At 56.5% G+C, this 18,633-nt stretch overlaps 1 protein-coding gene across 3 annotated transcripts; it reads left to right on the top strand.

Annotated features, from left to right (window-relative positions):
- Window positions 1-1,467: 1,467 nt before the first annotated feature.
- On the top strand, window positions 1,468-17,741 carry Arhgap45 (Rho GTPase activating protein 45). Of its 3 annotated transcripts, none has more exons than XM_042697121.1 (23): window positions 1,468-1,643; window positions 2,509-2,839; window positions 6,329-6,472; window positions 7,064-7,148; window positions 7,234-7,306; window positions 7,431-7,497; window positions 7,584-7,721; window positions 8,025-8,089; window positions 8,257-8,367; window positions 8,446-8,526; window positions 10,737-10,925; window positions 11,417-11,554; window positions 11,646-11,836; window positions 11,939-12,063; window positions 12,160-12,243; window positions 12,646-12,753; window positions 12,839-13,011; window positions 13,382-13,570; window positions 13,655-13,792; window positions 14,207-14,433; window positions 14,522-14,732; window positions 16,223-16,331; window positions 16,864-17,741. In XM_042697121.1, the coding sequence occupies exons 1-23, from the start codon at window positions 1,554-1,556 to the stop codon at window positions 17,187-17,189; spliced, it is 3,393 nt and encodes a 1,130-aa protein (XP_042553055.1). In that variant the 5' UTR covers window positions 1,468-1,553; the 3' UTR covers window positions 17,190-17,741. The 3 variants fall into 3 exon arrangements, with proteins under 3 accessions (XP_042553055.1, XP_042553056.1, XP_042553054.1); XM_042697122.1 differs by having other exon boundaries at window positions 6,326-6,472; window positions 12,646-12,729; XM_042697120.1 differs by having other exon boundaries at window positions 6,326-6,472.
- The last annotated feature ends 892 nt before the right edge of the window (window positions 17,742-18,633 follow it).

The following is an 18,633-nucleotide window of genomic DNA, read 5'->3' as shown; positions in this document are numbered from 1 at the left end:
AGGCATACAATGTAGGGCCTCCTAGGACCTGGTCACTCACTGGTACCCAGAGTCCTGTGTGCCCACGTGGGTCTGGTGCCTAAGGGCAGTAGCTGTGAGTGCACCTGACTGTGAAGTGGGATGAAGTCAGGGCTGGGGAATGTTCCAAGCAGCTAAGAAGAGACCGAAGCCCAGCCCTTCCGGCCAGGCCAAAGCAGTGTACCCTCCAGCCAGCGAGCACTTTCCCCAATCCCAGCTGACAGAGCAATGAGCAGGAGACAGAAGGTCCTCAAGGGGCTACTAGGATGGGTTTGTGGTTGGACCAGGGCTTGGAGAACTGAATTCAGCACCGGGGGCTGTGGCCTTCCAGGCTTGTGCCCTGGAGAGCCACCCCTGCCATCAGAGGTCAGTAGGGGAGGGGGTTGGCAGGGCCAGCGGGTTGGGGCAGTTGGATTAAAGGAAGAGTCCTGGGAGAGTCCAGAAGGGGATCCACGCCCAGGGCCTGTGGCTCACTTCTGTAGTCATAGCTATTTGGGAGACTTGAGATCTGAGGATTGTAGTTCAAAGCCCACTCCAGGCAGATATCCATGAGGCTCTTATCTGCAATTAACCAGCAAAAAGCTAGAAGTGAGCCAAGCACCGGGGGCTCACACCTGTAATCCTAGCTACTCAGGAGGCTGAGCTCTGAGGATCATGGTTCAAGCCCAGCCCAAGCAGGAGAGGCTGTGAGACTCTTTATCTCCAACGAACCACCAGAAACCCGGAAGTGGAGCTGTACCTCAGAATGGTAGACCGCTGGCGTTGAGCAAAAGAGCTCAGAGGCAGAGCCCTGAGCTAAAACCCCCGTGGGGTGGGGTGGGGGGAGGGAAGGAAGGATCTATAGCCCTCGGATGAATCTCTCCATCCAGTGCTGACTGTCCTTGGAAGGGAGTGGTCAGCCTTCTGTGTCTGTGTCCCTCAGCTCAGCTGTGGGTTCTAAGCTGCCGGCCAGCTGGGCGCTTTGAGAGTGGATGGGAAGCGGGGAGCCGAAATGGAAGTGAGTGGCGTGGCAGGGCTGACCAGAAGAGGCAGGAGAGGGCGGTTCAGGTGGAGTCTGTGTGGTCAGCACCCGGGAGGAGGCTCTCCACTGCCCCCCCAACACACACACACACACACACACACACACACACACGTGAGGAGCCGCGTCCCCCTGCGCGTCCGGGCGCACGACGCTCTGCGCGCCCCTGGTCCCGCGGGAGCGTCCGGATGAGGATCGGGGTGGGGTGGGGCCCCCCGCGGAGGGCGCCCAGCTCCCGGGAGCGGAAGTCGGGGGCGGGGCGCGGCGGCGGCGCGGGGCGCTCGCGCCCACTCCGCGGAGCGGCAGGCCGAGGCCGGCGAGCCGGGCGCGGGGCGGGCCGCGCCTCCGCGGCCTTTTCCTGCGCCGGGCGCAGCCAATGAGGGCGGCGGCCGTCACGCGGGGCTGACAGCCGGGGCGGGCGGCCCGCGGCCAGGTGCTGCCGAGCCGGCGGGCGCGCGGGGAGCTGAGCCCGGACCCCATCCGCGCCCCACCTCGGGCCGCCCGGCCGCCGCACACTATGTTCTCCAGGAAGAAACGCGAGCTCATGAAAACCCCTTCCATCTCCAAAAAGAACCGGGCGGGAAGCCCCAGCCCGCAGCCCTCGGGGGTGAGTTGGGTCCGGGGCGGGCGGGACCCGGCGCGGGCTCGGCGCCGCGCGCACCGCACGGCAGGGGCTCCCGGGTCCGGACGCGCACGCGCGCGCGGGGTCGGAGCCCCGCACCGGGCACCATGCTGGGCCGGCGGCCGGGGTCCCGCACCAGCTACAGCCCCCCGCGGGCCGCGCGGCTGCGCGCGCCGCCCCGGGACGGGGGTGTCCGGCTCACGGTAGGGGGGCTCGAGGGTTGGGAGGGCTTGGCGCTGTGCGGGATGGGGGTTCGGGCAGTGTGGGGGCGCCCCCGGCGCTGCGGGGCGGGGGCTGGATTGGAAGCTTGCGAAGCTGTGGGCAATCTAACGGGACCTGGCGCGTGGATCCGGGGCGTGGAGGACTCTGGGGTGTCTGGAGGCCCGGGGGGGGGGCGTCTACGAAACTGGAGGTGTGTGTGAAGTTTTCAGGTATCTGTGTCCAAGGCTTGGGTGTGTCCACGGGACTGGGAGGGGGACCCTCCAGGGCACAGAAATGGTCTCAGAAATGCCCTTCTGGAAGGATCCACGTCTGCAGAAGTTGAGGGGGCTGGAGGCTGAGGACCCCCCCTCCCCTCCCGCTTCTCCACCCCCAGCAGGAAGTGGGGTGCCCCTCCCCCGCCCCTGTCAGCCCCGCCCCTGGCTGTGGTTTGGGCAGGGACCGTTGTTTGTGAAAGCTCTAGGGAAGAGGATGTTGGGTAACAGGTGTGTTTGTGGGGGGGCACACCGCCCCAAATCTCAGCCCTCTGGCCTTTGACCCTTGCGGAATCATTTCATTGTCGGGAAACTGAGGCAGCACTCAGGCTGTCACATCCCCCCCCACCCCCTTACGGTTTTCTTGGCCTTCCCAGGAGCTCACCAGGAAAGATGGCGCTGATGCCATCTTCTCTGCACCCAGCCTGGAGCCTCCAGCTTCAGCCTCCAGTGCCAAGGCCACTGGCACGCTCAAGCGGCCCACCAGCCTGAGCCGCCATGCCAGCGCTGCTGGCTTCCCCCTCTCTGGTACTGCCTCCTGGACCCTTGGCAGGGGCTACCGAAGCCCCCTGACAGCCACCAGCCCTGCGGAGCTGCCCACCGAGGGCCCTTCCCTGGATGCCGTGGAAGACATCTCAAACCTGCTGGCTGACGTGGCCCGCTTCGCCGAGGGCCTAGAAAAACTCAAGGAGTGTGTGTTGCGTGATGGTGAGGACCAACCGGGACATGAAGGCCTGGGTGGAAAGCAGAGCACAGCACAGATCTTTTCAAGAGAGGACTTAGGGAAAGAAACTTGGAACTTCAGGGAGAGCTGCGTGTGCTAAGCCATGACAGCTTGGGTTTTGAAGGATGTGTAGGAGTTTGGGCACAAGTAAGAGGGAAAAATATGCTAGCAGAGAAAATGTCTGGTGCACTGGCAATGGAAAATATATTTAAAGGTGAAGGGTGGTGTGGGGCAAAGGCATCACCCTAGAAGTTACCTCAAGGGCAGTAAGCATTAGAGCAGAGGATGAATTGAGTCCCGTCTGCATTTTGGAACCCTATGGACCGGAAGTGGGCTGAGGGCTGGGTGGTGAAGCCCAGGAGTACTCTGTACTCCTACACTGTAGGAGGTGCAGAGGAGTAAGTAGCTTTGGGCTGCGGGATAGCAGTTCCGTTTTCTCCTCCACAGGGCTGCTGACAGCCCTGCTTCCTGCCGAGTTATTTTCATCTGCTTCCTGTTTGTTCCTGGCAGGCCAGGCGGGCACCTCTAGCTGGGCCAGGCATAACACTTCATGTAACGTCTTCAGTTCTTAGTGTCAGCTCCCGGAAACCACAGTGCCAGGGGCTGTGCCGAAGTATTCTGGCCTGCACCCATTTCACAGATGAGGAGACTGAGGCCTTAGAGAGGCCTGAGCACCCCACCCCCACCCTGGGGCTAATAACCAGGCCCTGTGTAGCTGAGAGGGTGGAAGCCCCCTGGGTTATATCTGGGTGGAGGGGGGAACTGGCTTCCTGGGGAAGCGCTAATCTCCAGTGCTTTCCCGGGCTTCCTTGGAGGCCCGGCCTGGGCAGGATGCTGCTGTGTGGCCTGAAGACTGGGCTTGGGGACAGAGTTACCCTCTTTGCTCTAGGGGAAAGGACCTGATAGGCAGGACATGGGTGACAGTTCGCTCCGGAGCTACCTTGTTCCACAAAGGAGATCTCATACGCCTGGGGTCTGTAAAGAATCGGCCTGCCTGAGTTGGGGACTCTGGTCCCCAGATAGCCAAGAAGGTACAGTGGCGTCCTGGCGGTGGCCGCAGCGGCAGCTTACCTGAGCCTTCTCACACCTTCGGCCTCAGTTTCCCAGTCATTCTGCACCCATCCCCCTTGGAACTGTGCTGCCCGGGATCCAAGATCCCTGCCTTTGGGAGTAAGGAGAGCCAAGCATCCGCAGGACCCCAGCCTAGGGACGTGGGGGCGGGGCTTGAGAACTGGCCAGAGCCGGTTTGGCCACTAGCCAGCCACCCACACCTCCGTCCCGCTCTGCGCTCGGGCCATGTGTATCTGCGGGAACGTGCATCCACCTCTGGATGATGTCCCAGGACACTGCCAAGTGGGGCCCCGAGGTGAGGGGACAGTGGAGAGGGGCCTGGAGGTCCCCAGCCTGGCCAGCTGGGACATCTGGGCAGGGGTGGGGGGGGGTGGGGGAGGGGGTCAGCGGTGCCAAGCTGGAGTCTGATCGCTTTGCTGGTGTCCTGCCTTGTCAGGGGGCTTTGTCAAATTAGGGGTGCTGTGGGGGACTTTATGGTGACCCAAGGGGAGGAGTGAGTGAAGGAATGTCCCAGGCAGGGGTGCGGCCTTCCTGGCGCCTTCTCTGAATTCCTGGAGTCCCTTTCAGCTCTTGGCCACTGCCTGGGACCCGGGCAGCAAATGGGGGAGTTCTGGTGTGAGAGACTAGAGGTGTCACAACTCTGGGGGGGCCTTCCGAGGGGGTCTCGGCACAGAGGAGGGATGCCACCTACCGGGCCACTCTCATCTCAAGGTCCTCGTGGTCACTCAAGCCCCTTCCTAAGACTGCTGCGTCTTGAGCACACCGGCGTGTGTATACCCCATTGCAAAAAGCAACAAATCTCTTCCAACTTAGAATGCTTGAGAACGGCTTGCCCTCTGCGGCCGACCATCACTCTTCTTCGTGCTGATAGCCAGTATGGCTCACTGCTGCCCAGGAAATCAAGCCAGGCACTTTTTCTGTCCAGCCCTCTCATGTCTTCAGATGACAAAACTGTTTTGGTTTTTTTTTTTTTTTGGGTCCGGTTGTGGGGCTTGAACTCTGGGCCTGGGCGCTGTCCCTCAGCTCTTCAGCATAAGGTGAGCGCTCTACCACTTGAGCCACAGCGCCACTTCTGACTTTTTCTTTATGCGTATGTAGTGCTGAAGAATCGAACCCTTCATGCATGGAAGGCTAGCGCTCTATCACTGAGCCACCTTCCCAGCCCAACAAAACTGTTTGATCCTGGGCTGGGAAGTTGGCTCAGTGGTAGAGTGCTTGCCTTGCATGCCTGAGGCCCTAGGTTCGATTCCTCAGCACCACATACGCAAAAAAGAAAAAAGCCAGAAGTGGTGCTGTGGCTCAAGTGGTAGAGCGCTAGCCTTGAGCTGAAGAGCTGAGGGACAGTGCCCAGGCCCAGAGTTCAGGCCCCACAACTGGAAATAAAAAAAAAAAACTAAAAAAAGAAACTGTTTGATCCTTAAGAAATGGCTTCCATAGCCGAGCACTGGTGGCTCACGCCTGTAATCCTAGCTACTCTGGAGACTGAGATCTGATAAACATCCTGGTTCGAGGCCAGCCCAGGCAGAAAGTTCCTGAGACTCTCATCTTCAATGAGCCACTAAAAAGCCAAAAGTGGAGCTGTAAGCTCAAGTGGTAGAATACTAGCTTTGAACAAAAAAGCTCAGGGACAGCCCAGGCCCTGAGTTCAAGCCCTAGGATAGGCAGAACCACCCTCCTCCAGCAAGAGAGAGAGAGGTTTTTTTCTCTGTACCTCAGTTTCCTCATCTGCAAAATAAGGGTGGTCATAGTGCCTGTCTCCTGGGGTAGTAGCTTCCAGGACAGTGAGGGATCAGGATTGCTTAGGCCTAGTCCCTAGACAGGTGGGGTGCGGCCAGGAGCAGGCTGAAGAATGAGGCCCCAAAAGGGAGTAGGACTGCCTGGAGGAAGAGACCTAGGGCTACAGCTTTCTCTTTGGTGGGGCTGTGTTAGGGTTTGACCTCAGGGTCTATGCTTGGCTAGATTTGGCGATGCTTGGCATTCTACTGCTTGAGCCACGTCACCAAACCTGCTTTAAAAAGAAAAAAAGATGTTTGGAAATAGAGTATAGCATACTTTTCTGCCCAGGTTAGTAACAGACTGTGATCCTCCAGTTCTCAGCCTCCTAAGTAGTTACTACCACCGTGAGCCATCAGCACCCAGGAGGACTGAGGCTTGAAGGAGAAGTGGGAGTTTTTGCTTTCTGGAGGGACAAAAAAAGTGTTCTAGTCAGAAAGGACCAACCAAGCCAAGGTCTAGCCTTCGCTGATCTAACTAGTAGCGCAGGGAGTGGCAGTGGCCTGCATTCAATCCCCCAGCTGCCCTTGCTCACCTCTGCCTCCATTTCACACCTGGGGACAGGGGTTTGGAGGAGGAGGAGCTGGGAAGACTCTCCCGCCCCAACTCACATTCTTTCTGCTCAGCAGATCTTCTCGAGGCCCGGCGGCCACTGGCCCATGAATGCCTGGGTGAGACCCTGCGTGTGATGCGCCAGGTGATCTCCAAGTACCCACTGTTGAACACTGTGGAGACACTGACAGCGGCCGGCACCCTCATCGCCAAGATCAAAGGTCAGCCAACTGGGATGGAACAGCAAGGCCTCTGTGCTTGGCAGGAAGGACTTTCTGGGAAGGGGCTATCAAAAATGAGTGTCATGGGGCTGGGAAGATGGCTCAGTGGTAGAGTGCTTGCCTTGTATGCATGAGGTTCAATTCCACAGCACCACATAAGCAGAAAAAGTGGGAAGTGGTGCTGTGGCTCAAGTGGTAGAGCGCTAGCCTTGAGCTGAAATGCTGAGGGACAGTGCCCAAGCCCAGAGTTCAGGCCCTATGACCCCCCCCACACACACACACACAAAGTTTTATATTATTGTATGTGCCATTCCTGCACACTGAGCCTGCACAATGTCTGTTCTTTTGCTCAAGGGTAGAGCTCTACCACTTTGAGCCACAGTGCCACGTCTGGTTTTATGGTGGTTCATTGGAGATAAGAGTCTAATGGACTTTGCTGCTGGGGCTGGCTTCAAACCAAGTTCCTCAGATCTCAGCCACCTGAGTAGCTAGGATTACAGGTGTGAGCCCTTAGTGCCCAGAGGCTGAGAGTTTCTGATAGTTAGATATGGAGATAGTCTGAGTGGACCATGCTTGGTCTTTCCCTCCCAGCCTTCCATTATGAGTGTAACAATGAATCAGACAAGAGGGAGTTTGAGAAGGCTCTGGAGACCATGGCCGTGTCATTCAGTAGCACGTGAGTGTGGGAACCTATGGGCAGGGGCTTGGGGGTGGTCACAGGTGTCCATATGTCCACGGATGCTGCTCTTCTGGCCCTGCAGAGTGTCTGAGTTCCTCATGGGTGAGGTTGATAGCAGCACCCTCCTGTCTGTGCCTCCTGGGGATTCCAGCCAGGTGAGCCAAGGTGGGCAGAGGCAGTGTGGCTCTGGGCCACGCCCGGGACTAGCCCAGCATCGGCAGGGTGGGGATAATGGACCTCAGCCAGGGGTCCCACACCCTCCATCTCCTGCCCGTGCAGTCCATGGAGAACCTGTATGGACAGGGCAGTGAGGCTCCAGCACCGGGCTCTGAGGACTGCGAGGAAGGTGAGCGTCCCCCATTGTACTCAGATGGCAAGGTGGTTGAGGGGGGCCTCTGGGGATGGGGTTAGGGCTGAGCAGCTCTTCTTCAGGCTGCCTGCCCCCGGAGGAAGTGGACCTGCTGCTTCAGCGCTGTGAGGGAGGTGTGGACGCTGCGCTGCAGTATGCCAAGAACATGGCGAAGTACATGAAGGATCTCATTGGCTACCTGGAAAAGCGGACCACGCTGGGTGAGAGCCAGGGTGGGCCGGGGCGAGGCTGGCAGAGGGCAATTATTATTACTTTTGTTGTGGAGCTTGAACTTGGAGTCTGGGCACTGTCCCTGAGTTCTATTTGCTCAAGGCTAGCGCTCTACCCGCTTGGGCCACAGCTCTACTTCCGGTTAATTGGAGTTAAGAGTCTCACAGACTTTCCTGCCTGCACTGCCTTTGAACCGTGATCCTCAGATCTCCTCCTCCTGCGTAGCTAGGATGACAGGCGTGAGGCAGTTTAAGTGCACTCACTGTCTCATTTTTGTACCGTGCACCCTGCAGAGATGGAATTTGCCAAAGGCCTGCAGAAGGTGGTCCATAACTGCAGACAGAGCATCATGCATGAGGTGAGATCCACTGGGGTTGCCCCGCAGGCCTGAGGCTGGAGCTTCCCCTCTGTGCCCCGGGCGCGAACACTGGCTGGCCGCGGAGTTGGGAAGGTTTTAGGGTGCGGGGATTGCCTCTGCCCTCATCGTCCCCACACTCAGTAACTTTGGCCACCCTTCCCCCACAGCCCCACATGCCCCTCTTGTCCATCTACTCGCTGGCCCTGGAGCAGGACCTGGAGTTTGGCCATGGCATGGTGCAGGCGGCCAGCACGCTGCAGAATCAGACTTTCATGCAGGTAGGCGCAGCCCGGGAGAGCCAGGCTGGGCGGGGATTGTGACTGGGTCTCCCCACTTATGGTCTCTTTCCCCCTCAGCCCCTGACTGTGCGGCGGCAGGAGCATGAGAGACGCAGGAAGGAGATCAAGGAATCGTGGCACCGTGCTCAGCGGAAGCTGGTAGGGGCAGCAGGTGGGGACGGGGGCGTGGAGGCGAAGGGACGGCGTGCGCAGGTGGGGCGCTGCGCATGCGCACGCCGCTGAAGCTGAGCTGCAGGCTACTGCGCGTGCGTCAGATAGGGCGCCAAAGATGCCCACTTGGTCCAGCACGTGCTGGGGGCAGAAATGGCGGTTCCCAGGTCCCCAGGATGGAGGAGGCTGCGGTTCAGCCTCAGGTCTGGTGCAGGCTCCAGGTTCGTGCGCGCGCGCGCGTGTGTGTGTGTGTGCATGTGTGTGTGTTTTGAGTAGAGTGAGGAGGCTTGCACTCAGGGCCTGGGACCTGTCCCTGACCTTTGTCACTCAAGGTTGGCAGGTACCACTGGAGCCACAGCTCCACTTCTGGCATTATGCTGGTAATTAGATGAGTCTCATGGACTTTTCCTTTCTTGTGTGGTCTGGCTTTGAACCTTGATGGTCAGATCTCAGCCTCCTGAGTAGCTAGGATTATAATTATGAGCCACTAGCAACTGGCAATTTATTTATTATTGTTGTTGTTATTTTGCTAGTCCTGAGGCTTGAACTCTGGGCCTGGGTGCTGGCCCCCGAGCTTCTTTTTGTTCAAGGGGAGTGTTCTACTACTTGAGCCACAGCTTTTTCTGCAATTAATTGGAGATAAATTTCACAGACTTTCCTGCCTGGTTTGGCTTCCAACTGCAATCCTCAAATCTCAGTCGCCTGAGTAGCTAGGATTACAGGCATGAGCCACTGGAGCCAGTTGAATTTACCTCTTTTTTTTTTTTTTAAATCAATACCTATATGCCACCAAATTGAATATTTTTTTTTTTAAGCAGTACTGGGATTTGAACTCAGAGCTGATACTCTGCTGCTTGAGCCATGTGCCAGGCCTTCCTGGTTTTTGAATTTAACCCTGACTGTTTCTGAGCAGTTGGGTAGTAAACATTGTTGCGGTGACAGGCTCTGTCCCGCCAGTAAATTGTGAGAGAACTTATGTTAGATCAGTGCCCCCAAATGAATGGGTTGGCTGAAGAGCGTACAGTTCCCCTCACATGTCACAGTTGTGCTTCTCAATTCCTGGGAACCCTTGGTTCATATTTTGCTCACTCATTTGGGAAGTGACTTGTTTCGTATTGATTTTCCAGAGCTCTTTACATACTACAGAATAGAGACTGCAACGCTTTGATTCCCTTTTTTTGCTTTCCCTGTTGACTCCCACCCAACCCCCCACCCCTCACAGGAGGGGAGAATTCAGGCAGCATCTCCTCAGCATAGCTGAGGCTAGCATTGAAATCGTCTGATTTTGGTGCTTGAGGATTGGGCCCAGGCTAAGCACCTGCCTTACCACTGATCTACACTCCCAGGTCCTGGAACTCTTCTACGTGTGTGTGTGTGTGTGTGTGTGTATGTGTGTGTGTGCATGCTAGGGCTTGAACACAGGGCCTGGGCACTGTATTTAAAGCTAGCACTTTACCACTTAAGCCACAGCTTCACTTCCAGCTTTTTGGTAGTTAATTGGAGATAAAGAGTCTCATGGACTTTCCTTTCTGCTGGGACTGGCTTTGAACCATGATCTCTAATCTCAGCCTCCTGAGTAGCTAGGATTACAGGCTTGTACTATCTAACATGTCCCCCACCCAAGGGGGGGAATAAGTACTTCCTGCCTCCCTGAGGGTGCCTGGCTTCCTGTCTGGGCAGCCTCTGTTTTCATCTGTGAGAAAGGAAGTGAAAACAACCTAGGTGCAGGAGGCCTGCCCTCTCCAGCGTGAGCGGCTGGTGCTTTTATAAAGAGCTGACTTATGTCTCAGTTTCCTTGACTATAACATGGGCAGTGAAAGCTAGGTGCCGATGGCTCAAGCCTGAAATCCTAGCTACTCAAGAGGCTGAGATCTGAGGCTGCTGATTTGAAGCCAGCCAAAGCAGGCAAGTCTTTGAGACTCCTATCTCCCATTAACCAGCAGAAAGCTGGAAGTGAATTGTAGCTCCAGTGCTAGAGCACCAGCCTTGAGTAGAAAAGCCAAGAGTGCAAGGCCCTGAGTTCAAGCCCCAGTACCAGCACAGATAAAATAAGAAGGCACTGCTTTCTTGCAAGGGTTCTGCTGCAGGTGGCCGCAACTATGATCCCTGTCTTTGGTCTGTGGCCGCTGCTCCCAGGATGTGGTTGGGGAGGGAGGAAGGAGCTGGGGAGGAGGAGAATGAGCTCCATCCTTTTACAGCAAGAGGCAGAATCCAACCTACGCAAGGCCAAGCAGGGTTACGTTCAGCGCTGTGAGGACCACGACAAGGCCCGCTTCTTGATGGCCAAGGCTGAGGAGGAACAGGCAGGTGCTGGCCCCGGGGTGGGCAGTGCAGCCTCCAAGACCCTGGACAAACGGCGACGCCTAGAGGAGGAGGCTAAGAACAAGGTGATGGTGGATGGGCAGCAGAGGGGAGGGTCAAAGCTGAGCCCAAGGGCAGGGCAGTGCACGCGCTTGTGTGTGTGTGTGTGCATACCCATTGTAGTGCTTGAGCTCAGGGTCTGGGTGCTGTCCCTTAGCTTTTGCAGTTAAGGCTGACCCTCTACCACTTGAGTCATACCTCCACTTCCAGTTTTTTGCTGGTTCATTGGAGAGAGGCGTCTCATAGACTTTCCTGCCTGAGCTGGCTTCGATGCATGATCCTCAGATCTCAGCCTCCTGAGGAGCCTAAGATTACAGGTGTGAGGCACCAGCTCTCAGATCAAGGCTTTTGATGCATCATGAAATTTCCCACCTCCAGGCCTTTGCCAGGACTGAATAGTCTTCCAGAAATGTCTTTCCTGCCCTTCCTGCCCGGTTCCTCGGTGGGGTTTTTCTGTGTCACTTCTGGCTAGGCCCTGAGGACTGAGCCCAGGCTGAGCCCATCCACCCCACCGCAGGCAGAGGAAGCCATGGCCACCTATCGCACGTGTGTGGCTGACGCAAAGACACAGAAGCAGGAGCTGGAGGACACCAAGGTGACCGCGCTGCGACAGCTCCAAGAGGTGATCCAGCAGAGTGACCAGACCATCAAGACGGTGTGTGCCTGTGTGTGAGGGGGGCTGGGTATGTGGGGGGCCGGGCTGAGGTCCAGCCCTGCTGACGGTGTGTCCTTGCTGCTACCCACAGGCCACCATCTCCTACTACCAGCTGATGCACATGCAGACGGCGCCCCTGCCCGTCCACTTCCAGATGCTGTGTGAAAGCAGCAAACTCTATGACCTGGGCCAGCAGTATGCATCCCATGTACGCCAGCTGCAGCGTGGGGAGGAGCCTGACGTACGCTACGACTTCGAGCCGCACATCTCAGCCAATGCCTGGTACCGCAGCGGAATCCAGACCCACCCCCTGCAAAGGTGGGCATGGGAGGACCTACCTAGCTCACCATGACCTCCCCCCATCCTTAAACCCCTTACCTCCAGGTCTCCAGTCCTGCGTGCCCGGAAGGGCAGCTTCAATGTTGGTGACACAGCAGGAGCCCAGACTCCCAGCAACCCCCCAGAGGAAGGTGGGCCCAGTGAAGGGTCACCAGCCAAGGAGCGCAGGGGTGAGTGCCTGCAGGAGCCTGGGCCGTGCTGATGTCCTGTGGCCCTGCCACTTTTCTCTGAGAGATGCCTCCACTGCCGTCTCTTCTTCGCTGCAGGTGGACGAGGACACCAGGTGCACAAATCATGGCCAATCTCCATCTCAGACTCCGACAGTGGCCTTGACCCCAGCCCTGGCTCAGGTGAAGGGACTATGCACAATGGGGTTCAGATGCCCCCTCCCCTGCCTCTGGGCTCCACTGGCTTTTCTCACTGTGGGGGTCAAAGGTGTTTGTCCTAAGCTGGGCACCAGTGGCTCATGCCTGTAATCCTAGCTACTCAGGAGGCTGAGATCTGAGGATCGCGGTTCAAAGCCAGCCTGGGCAGGAAAGTCTATGAGACTCTTATCTCCAATAAACCACTAGAAAACCGGAAATGGCGCTGTGGCTCAAGTGGTAGAGCGCTCGCCTTTAGCTGAAGAGCTCAAGGGCAGCGCCCAGGCCCAGAGTTCAAGCCCTCAACTAACAACAACAACAACACAAGATGTTTGTCCTAGAGCTCCTAGACCTGGTACCATGAATCTGATGGCCCTGTTCCCTGCCCAGGAGATTTCAAGAAGTTTGAACGGACGTCGTCCAGTGGCACCATGTCATCCAGCGAGGAGTTGGTGGAGCAGGAGGGTGGTGACGGTGCGTTGGCCTTTGAACACTTGGGTGGGGGTGGGACAGGGAATCTGGGCATGCTCCATGGGTCCACCCCCTTCCAGTCTGTGATGCTGGCTTCCCATCCTGCCTCTAGCTGACCTCAGTGACATCACCCCGGAGCTGCCCGTGGCCGTGCCCAGTGGGCCTTTCCGCCACGTGGGACTGTCCAAGGCAGCCCGCACACATCGGCTGAGGAAGCTCCGCACGCCTGCCAAGTGCCGGGAGTGTAACAGCTATGTCTACTTCCAGGGGGCAGAATGCGAGGAAGTACGTGGCAGGCCTAGGATAGGGTAAAGAAAGGGTGGGGATATGGCTGAAGTAGTAAGACACCTGCCTAAAAAGTAGGAGACCTTAAGTTCAAGCGTCAGTACCTCCAGAAACACAGATGGGCTTTGTGGGGATAGATATGTTATCTCAGGCAAAGAGCATGGCTAGTGCGAAGGTCCTGGGGTTGTGGTAGAAAAACCAAAGGGTTGGAATTTCCTTCCAACCAAAAGGGATTTCGTGTAGCCAGGCAGGAGTCGGGCTTGTGTTTTCAGAAGGTACAATGAGGAATTTCAGGGAAGAGGCAGGTGAAGCCCAGCATCTGAACTGAGTGTCGAGAGGGATTGGCGTTCACTTTTTCCTGGTCCTCTAGTGCTGCCTGGCCTGTCACAAGAAATGTCTGGAGACTCTGGCCATCCAGTGTGGCCACAAGAAACTGCAGGGCCGTCTGCAGCTCTTTGGCCAGGACTTCAGCCAGGCAGCCCAGGGCACCCCAGACGGCGTGCCCTTCATCATTAAGAAGTGCGTCTGTGAGATTGAGCGGCGTGCGCTGCGCACCAAGGTGTGACACTGTGGCGCAGGGGGGTGCGGTGTCCGGGGGGGGCTGGGAGCGTGGGCGGAGCAGCAGGTGATGGCATCTCCTCAGGGCATCTACCGGGTGAACGGCGTGAAAACGCGTGTAGAGAAGCTGTGCCAGGCTTTTGAGAATGGCAAGGAGCTGGTGGAACTGTCACAGGCCTTGCCCCACGACATCAGCAACGTCCTCAAGCTCTACCTGCGCCAGGTGAGATGGGAAGGTGGGCTAACGTCGAGGCTGACTGCAGAGCTAGCAACGGGGAGAATTGTGGCCAGGCAAAGTGTGTTAGGCTGGCGGCGAGGCTGGATCAGTGTGGGCAGGATCGGTGGAGGTGAGGCTAGAACTGGGTGGGCAGGAGCAATTGACAGGGGCAAAACTGCTAGGATAAGGTAGTGGCTGGTGCAGCAGTGGGTGGGGCCTGATGAGAGGGGGCGGGGCCGGGGCACCTGGAACGTTATACAAGTCTGGCTTGGGGTGTGGGGGCGGGCAAGGAAGGCAAACTCAGGCCTGAAGCTGGACAGCCTATGGAGCCACGCCCTGTGGCTGGTGGGTGTGGCTGGAGCAGGAGTCTTGCTAGGATATAGGCCACTTAACCAGGTCCTGACACACATTGCTTTGTAGCTACCCGAGCCGCTCATCTCCTTTCGCCTTTACCACGAGCTCGTGGGCCTGGCCAAGGAGAGCCTGAAGGCTGAAGCCGAGGCCAAAGCCGCATCCCGGGGCCGGCAGGATGGGTCCGAGAGCGAGGCAGCTACTGAAGCCATGGTGGGCCGCCTACGAGAGCTCCTGCAGGACCTGCCAGCCAAGAACCGGGCCACGCTGCAGTACCTGTTGCGACACCTGCGCAGGTGAGTCCCCCCCCCCATCCCCAGGCAGGGTGGCAGGAATCCCTGGGAAACCCCTCACACAACATCCTGCACCCTCCTGGACCCTCAGGATCGTGGAGGTAGAGGAGGACAACAAGATGACCCCAGGGAATCTGGGGATCGTCTTTGGACCCACGCTGCTGCGGCCCCGGCCTACTGAGGCCACCGTCTCCCTCTCATCCCTGGTGGACTATCCCCACCAGGCCCGCGTGATCGAGGCCCTCATCGTCCACTACAGCCTGGTCTTTGAGGAGGAGTCTGAGGAGGCACCCGAGGGCCAGGTGAGGCTTGGGTCTGACTGAGCTGTCCTCCTGGGAAAATGAGTACCACTGACTTATGGGATGGAGACACAAAGCATACTTGGAAAGGCTGGTTTGGACTAATCAGCCAGAGAGGCCAGTGAGGTGTGGTAAGCAGAGAACTGGATGAAACGTGAGTCCTAAAGGAGAGCCTCAGGAGGGGTTGGGAAGTTGGCTCAGTGGTAGAGTGCTTGCCTCACATGCACGAAGCCCTGGGTTCAATTCCTCAGCACCACATAAGCAGGAAAAAAAGGAGAGCCATAGGAGGTGCAAAGACCCTGTGGTCCCTTCCCTCAAACCAGAACTCTATTTCCTATTGCTTGTCCATCCCCAGCAGTGTCTGCCATGAGCACTATACCTCATTGATGGGTTTTTTTTTTTCCCTTCTGTCATGGGGCTTGAACTCTGGGCCTGGGTGCTGTCCCTCAGCTGTTCAGCTCAAGGCTAGCACTCTACCACTAGAACCATAGCGCCATTTCCAGCCTTTTCTGCTTATGTGGTGCTGAGGAATCGAACCCAGGGCCTCATGCATGCAAGACAAACACTACCACTGAGCCACCTTCCCAGCCCTATGGGTTGCTTTTTGTTTTTTTGGTGCCAGTACTGGGGCTTGAACTCAAGGCCTGGGCACTGTCCCTTAGCTTTTCTGCTCAAGGCTCGCACTATTCCAGTCGAGCCACAGTTCCACTTCTGGTTTTCTGGTGGTTAGTTGGAGATGTCTCAGGAACTTTTCTACCCAAGCGGCCTTTGAACCATGATCCTCAGATCTCAGCCTCCTGAGTAGCTAGGATTACAGGCGTGAGCCACTGGTACCTGGCTTACTGCTCTGTTTTAGTTTTTTGCCCCCCCCCCTTTTTTCAAGCTTTAGAAACTGTTTATTCTTTCTCCCTTGTATTTTGTTACCTATCTCTGGGTATCTCTTGGTGTCTTTGGGTTTCCTCTGGCTGCCAACCTAAGTGGGACCCTATGAGCCCGGGAAGCTGTGAGTCCCGAACCCCAGAGTTTGCAGCCTGGGGCTCCAGTGCCGGCATCTGTGCTGGGCTTGGCCATCTGGTTAGAGTATCTACTCAATGAAAGAGCACTGAGGAGAAGCTCCCATGGGGTTGGGGGACAGGCACGTGGTGTCTCCTGATCCTGTAAGAGCCAGCGTTGACTAGCTGCGCTGCTAGTGGCTCATGCCCATAATCTAGCTACTCCAGAGACTGAGATCTGAGAGTCAAGGTTTGAAGCCAGAGATTCTTATCTCCAGTTAACCAGTAAAGAGCCAAAAGTGGAGGTAATGCTCAAGTGGTAAAGTGCCTGCCTTGAGCAAAAGAGCAAAGGAAGAGCACAAGGCCCTGAATTCAAGCCCCAGTAGCAGTACCAAAAGAAAAAGCAGGGCCAGGCCTGTTTTAAAAACACTCCCCTGGAAGAAAACAGCTAGGATGGGGCTGGGTGAGTGAGGCTCTTCCATGACTCCTTCCCTGCTGCAGGGTGGACCATGTAACCAGCGGGCCGAGGTGGTGGTGCTGATGCCCCACTTGGAGACGGGTGTGGAGGCTGCCTTCACCCTACAGGAGGAGGCTGAGGATGGAGGCCAAGGTGAGTGGGTGGCTCTGACCAGTGAGTACACGTGATACAGTGGGAGGTATGTCCTGTGGGACATCAGCTGTTCACTGGCTCCTTTAATGTGGTGTAAGCACAAGCAACACAGCTCTTCTCCAAGATGGTCACCTGTGCCAGAAAAGGAGCATATAATGAATGATGCCTGTGTGTGTTGAGTCTCTGGGTACAAGCACCAGGCCAGGACACTTTACTGAAGTCTAGGTTTCAAGAGGGAATAAAGCTGGATAATCAGGTGCTGGTGGCTCACGCCTGTAATCCTAAACTACTCAGGAGGCTGAGATCTGAGGATTGTGGTTCAAAGCCAGCCCTGGTGGGAAAGTCCATGAGACTCATATCTCCAATTAACCTCCAAAAAGCTGGAAGGGGAGCTGTGGTTCAAGTGGTAGAGTGCAAAAGCTCAAAGACAGCACCGAGGTGCGGCGTTCCAGCCCCAAGGCTATCTGGGGTGTCCAAGCCAGGTGCCCTTCTCATCACAGGATGTCTGTCTGTCTCTACCTTGCCTTCCTAGAATCCCAAGTTGCCTCCAATGATTCAGACTCAGAGCTAGAGGAGACCTCAGACCCCCTGTCATCGTCAGATGCCAGCGCCCTGCACCAGCTTAGCTTCTCCGACAAGCAGGAGGATGAGGCTGGACTGGAAGGGGGTCCCCAAAGCCACAGGGGCAGCGAGGAGCAGCTGGGTAGCGAGGATGAGGTGGGTGGGGCTCAACAGCTGTCCACATACAATACCAACCATTCCAACAACGTGGCACCAGCCCCACTGCCCACCATGAGGCTCCGAGGTGGGCATCTTGCGGCGGGCATCTGCCAGCAAAGGAGGCCTCAGTTTGTGTAAGAGATGATGGTAGGGACCATTGCTGGCCACTTTCCCTCTGGGCTCTGCCTCTCTGGACTATCCTGAGCTTTGAAGCACGGCTCAGTCTGATGCCCAGGATCACTGGAATTGGACATCACCGGCCACCTCCTCCCAGAAGCTTCCGGCAACACAGGGGACAGTGGGCCTGTGGAAGGCACCTGTGTCTTCTCCACACCCAAGCTGGCCCTGGCTCAGCTGGGCAAGTCTTTGCTCTTGGGTGAAGTCTTGGCTTTCTTATACCACAAGCTTGTGTGGACACACCCAGAGAACTCCCTCCACCCCGCCTCCTACTTTCTGGGGGTGCAGAACCCATCGTAGCCTCTTCTTGCTGTAGTCTTGGGGAAGTGCAGTGCCTTGAGTGGGTGCCCATGCTGGGCGCTGTGGGGCTGGAGATGGAGGCTGAGCCAGCAGATGCGGCTGCAGGGCTGGTTTGGACACCTGGGGTTAGGAACACTGCAAAATCGCTTACAGGTCACTATGTAGTTCTCTGACACACATCTATTTTGCTTACAATAAAGTTTTAAAATCTTGTCTGTTTTCTGTGACAGTGGCAGCCTGGGGCAGAGGCCAGTGCGGGGGACAATGGGGAGGCGGCTATGGCAATGTCTTCACTTCCTCAAAGCCCAGGGTTGTGGGGCACAAATCCCTGCCACTGTCCCAGGGAGGTGACAAGCCCACATGGCTGTCAGATGACTGCTTCCTGACTCACAGTTTGGGACTGTGCAGTGGAATTGTCCATTTGCGTGCAGCCTATGTTCTCCAGCTATGGGGTCCCTGTGTCAGGTCTTTGGACACCAAGGGCTAGAATCATTACCAATGTAGAACTGGACACTGCAATTTAAAAAAAAATTTGCTAGTATCAGAGTTTGAACTTAGGGCATCCCCTTCCCACTTGACTTTCAAAGCTCAAGGTTGGTGCTCTACTGCCTGAATCATAGAACTTCCAGATTTTTGCTGGTTAGTTGGCAATAAGTCTCATGAATTTTCTGCCTGGGCTGGCTTTGAACTGGGATCCTCCAGGTCTCAACCTGAGTAGCTAGAATTACAAGCATGAGCTACTGGTACACTGCTGCTAAGTTTTTGGGTTTTTTTTTTCTTTTTTTCTAAGGCTAGCAGTCTACCACTTAAGTCACGCATTGATCCACTTCTGGCTTTCTGGTGGTTAATTGGAGTCTTAGACTTTCCTGACCAGGCTGGCTTCGAACCACAATCCAGATTTCAGCCTCTTGAATAGCTAAAATTACAGGTGTGAGGCACCAGTGCCCACCTTATTTATTTTTGTCAGGGGGCTTGAACTCTGGGTCTGGGCACTGTCCTTCAGCTCTTCATCTCAAAGTTAGCACTCTACCACTTGAGCCACAGGACAACTTCCAGTTTTCTGGTGGTTATATTACAGATAAGAGTCTCACGGGCTTTCCTGCCT

Source organism: Dipodomys spectabilis, unplaced genomic scaffold, assembly GCF_019054845.1.
Source record: "Dipodomys spectabilis isolate Male_0828 unplaced genomic scaffold, ASM1905484v1 ptg000215l, whole genome shotgun sequence".
NCBI classification, from domain to species: domain Eukaryota; kingdom Metazoa; phylum Chordata; class Mammalia; order Rodentia; family Heteromyidae; genus Dipodomys; species Dipodomys spectabilis.
Note: the sequence above shows the minus strand (reverse complement) of the source record. Positions and strands in the feature narration are given on the sequence as shown.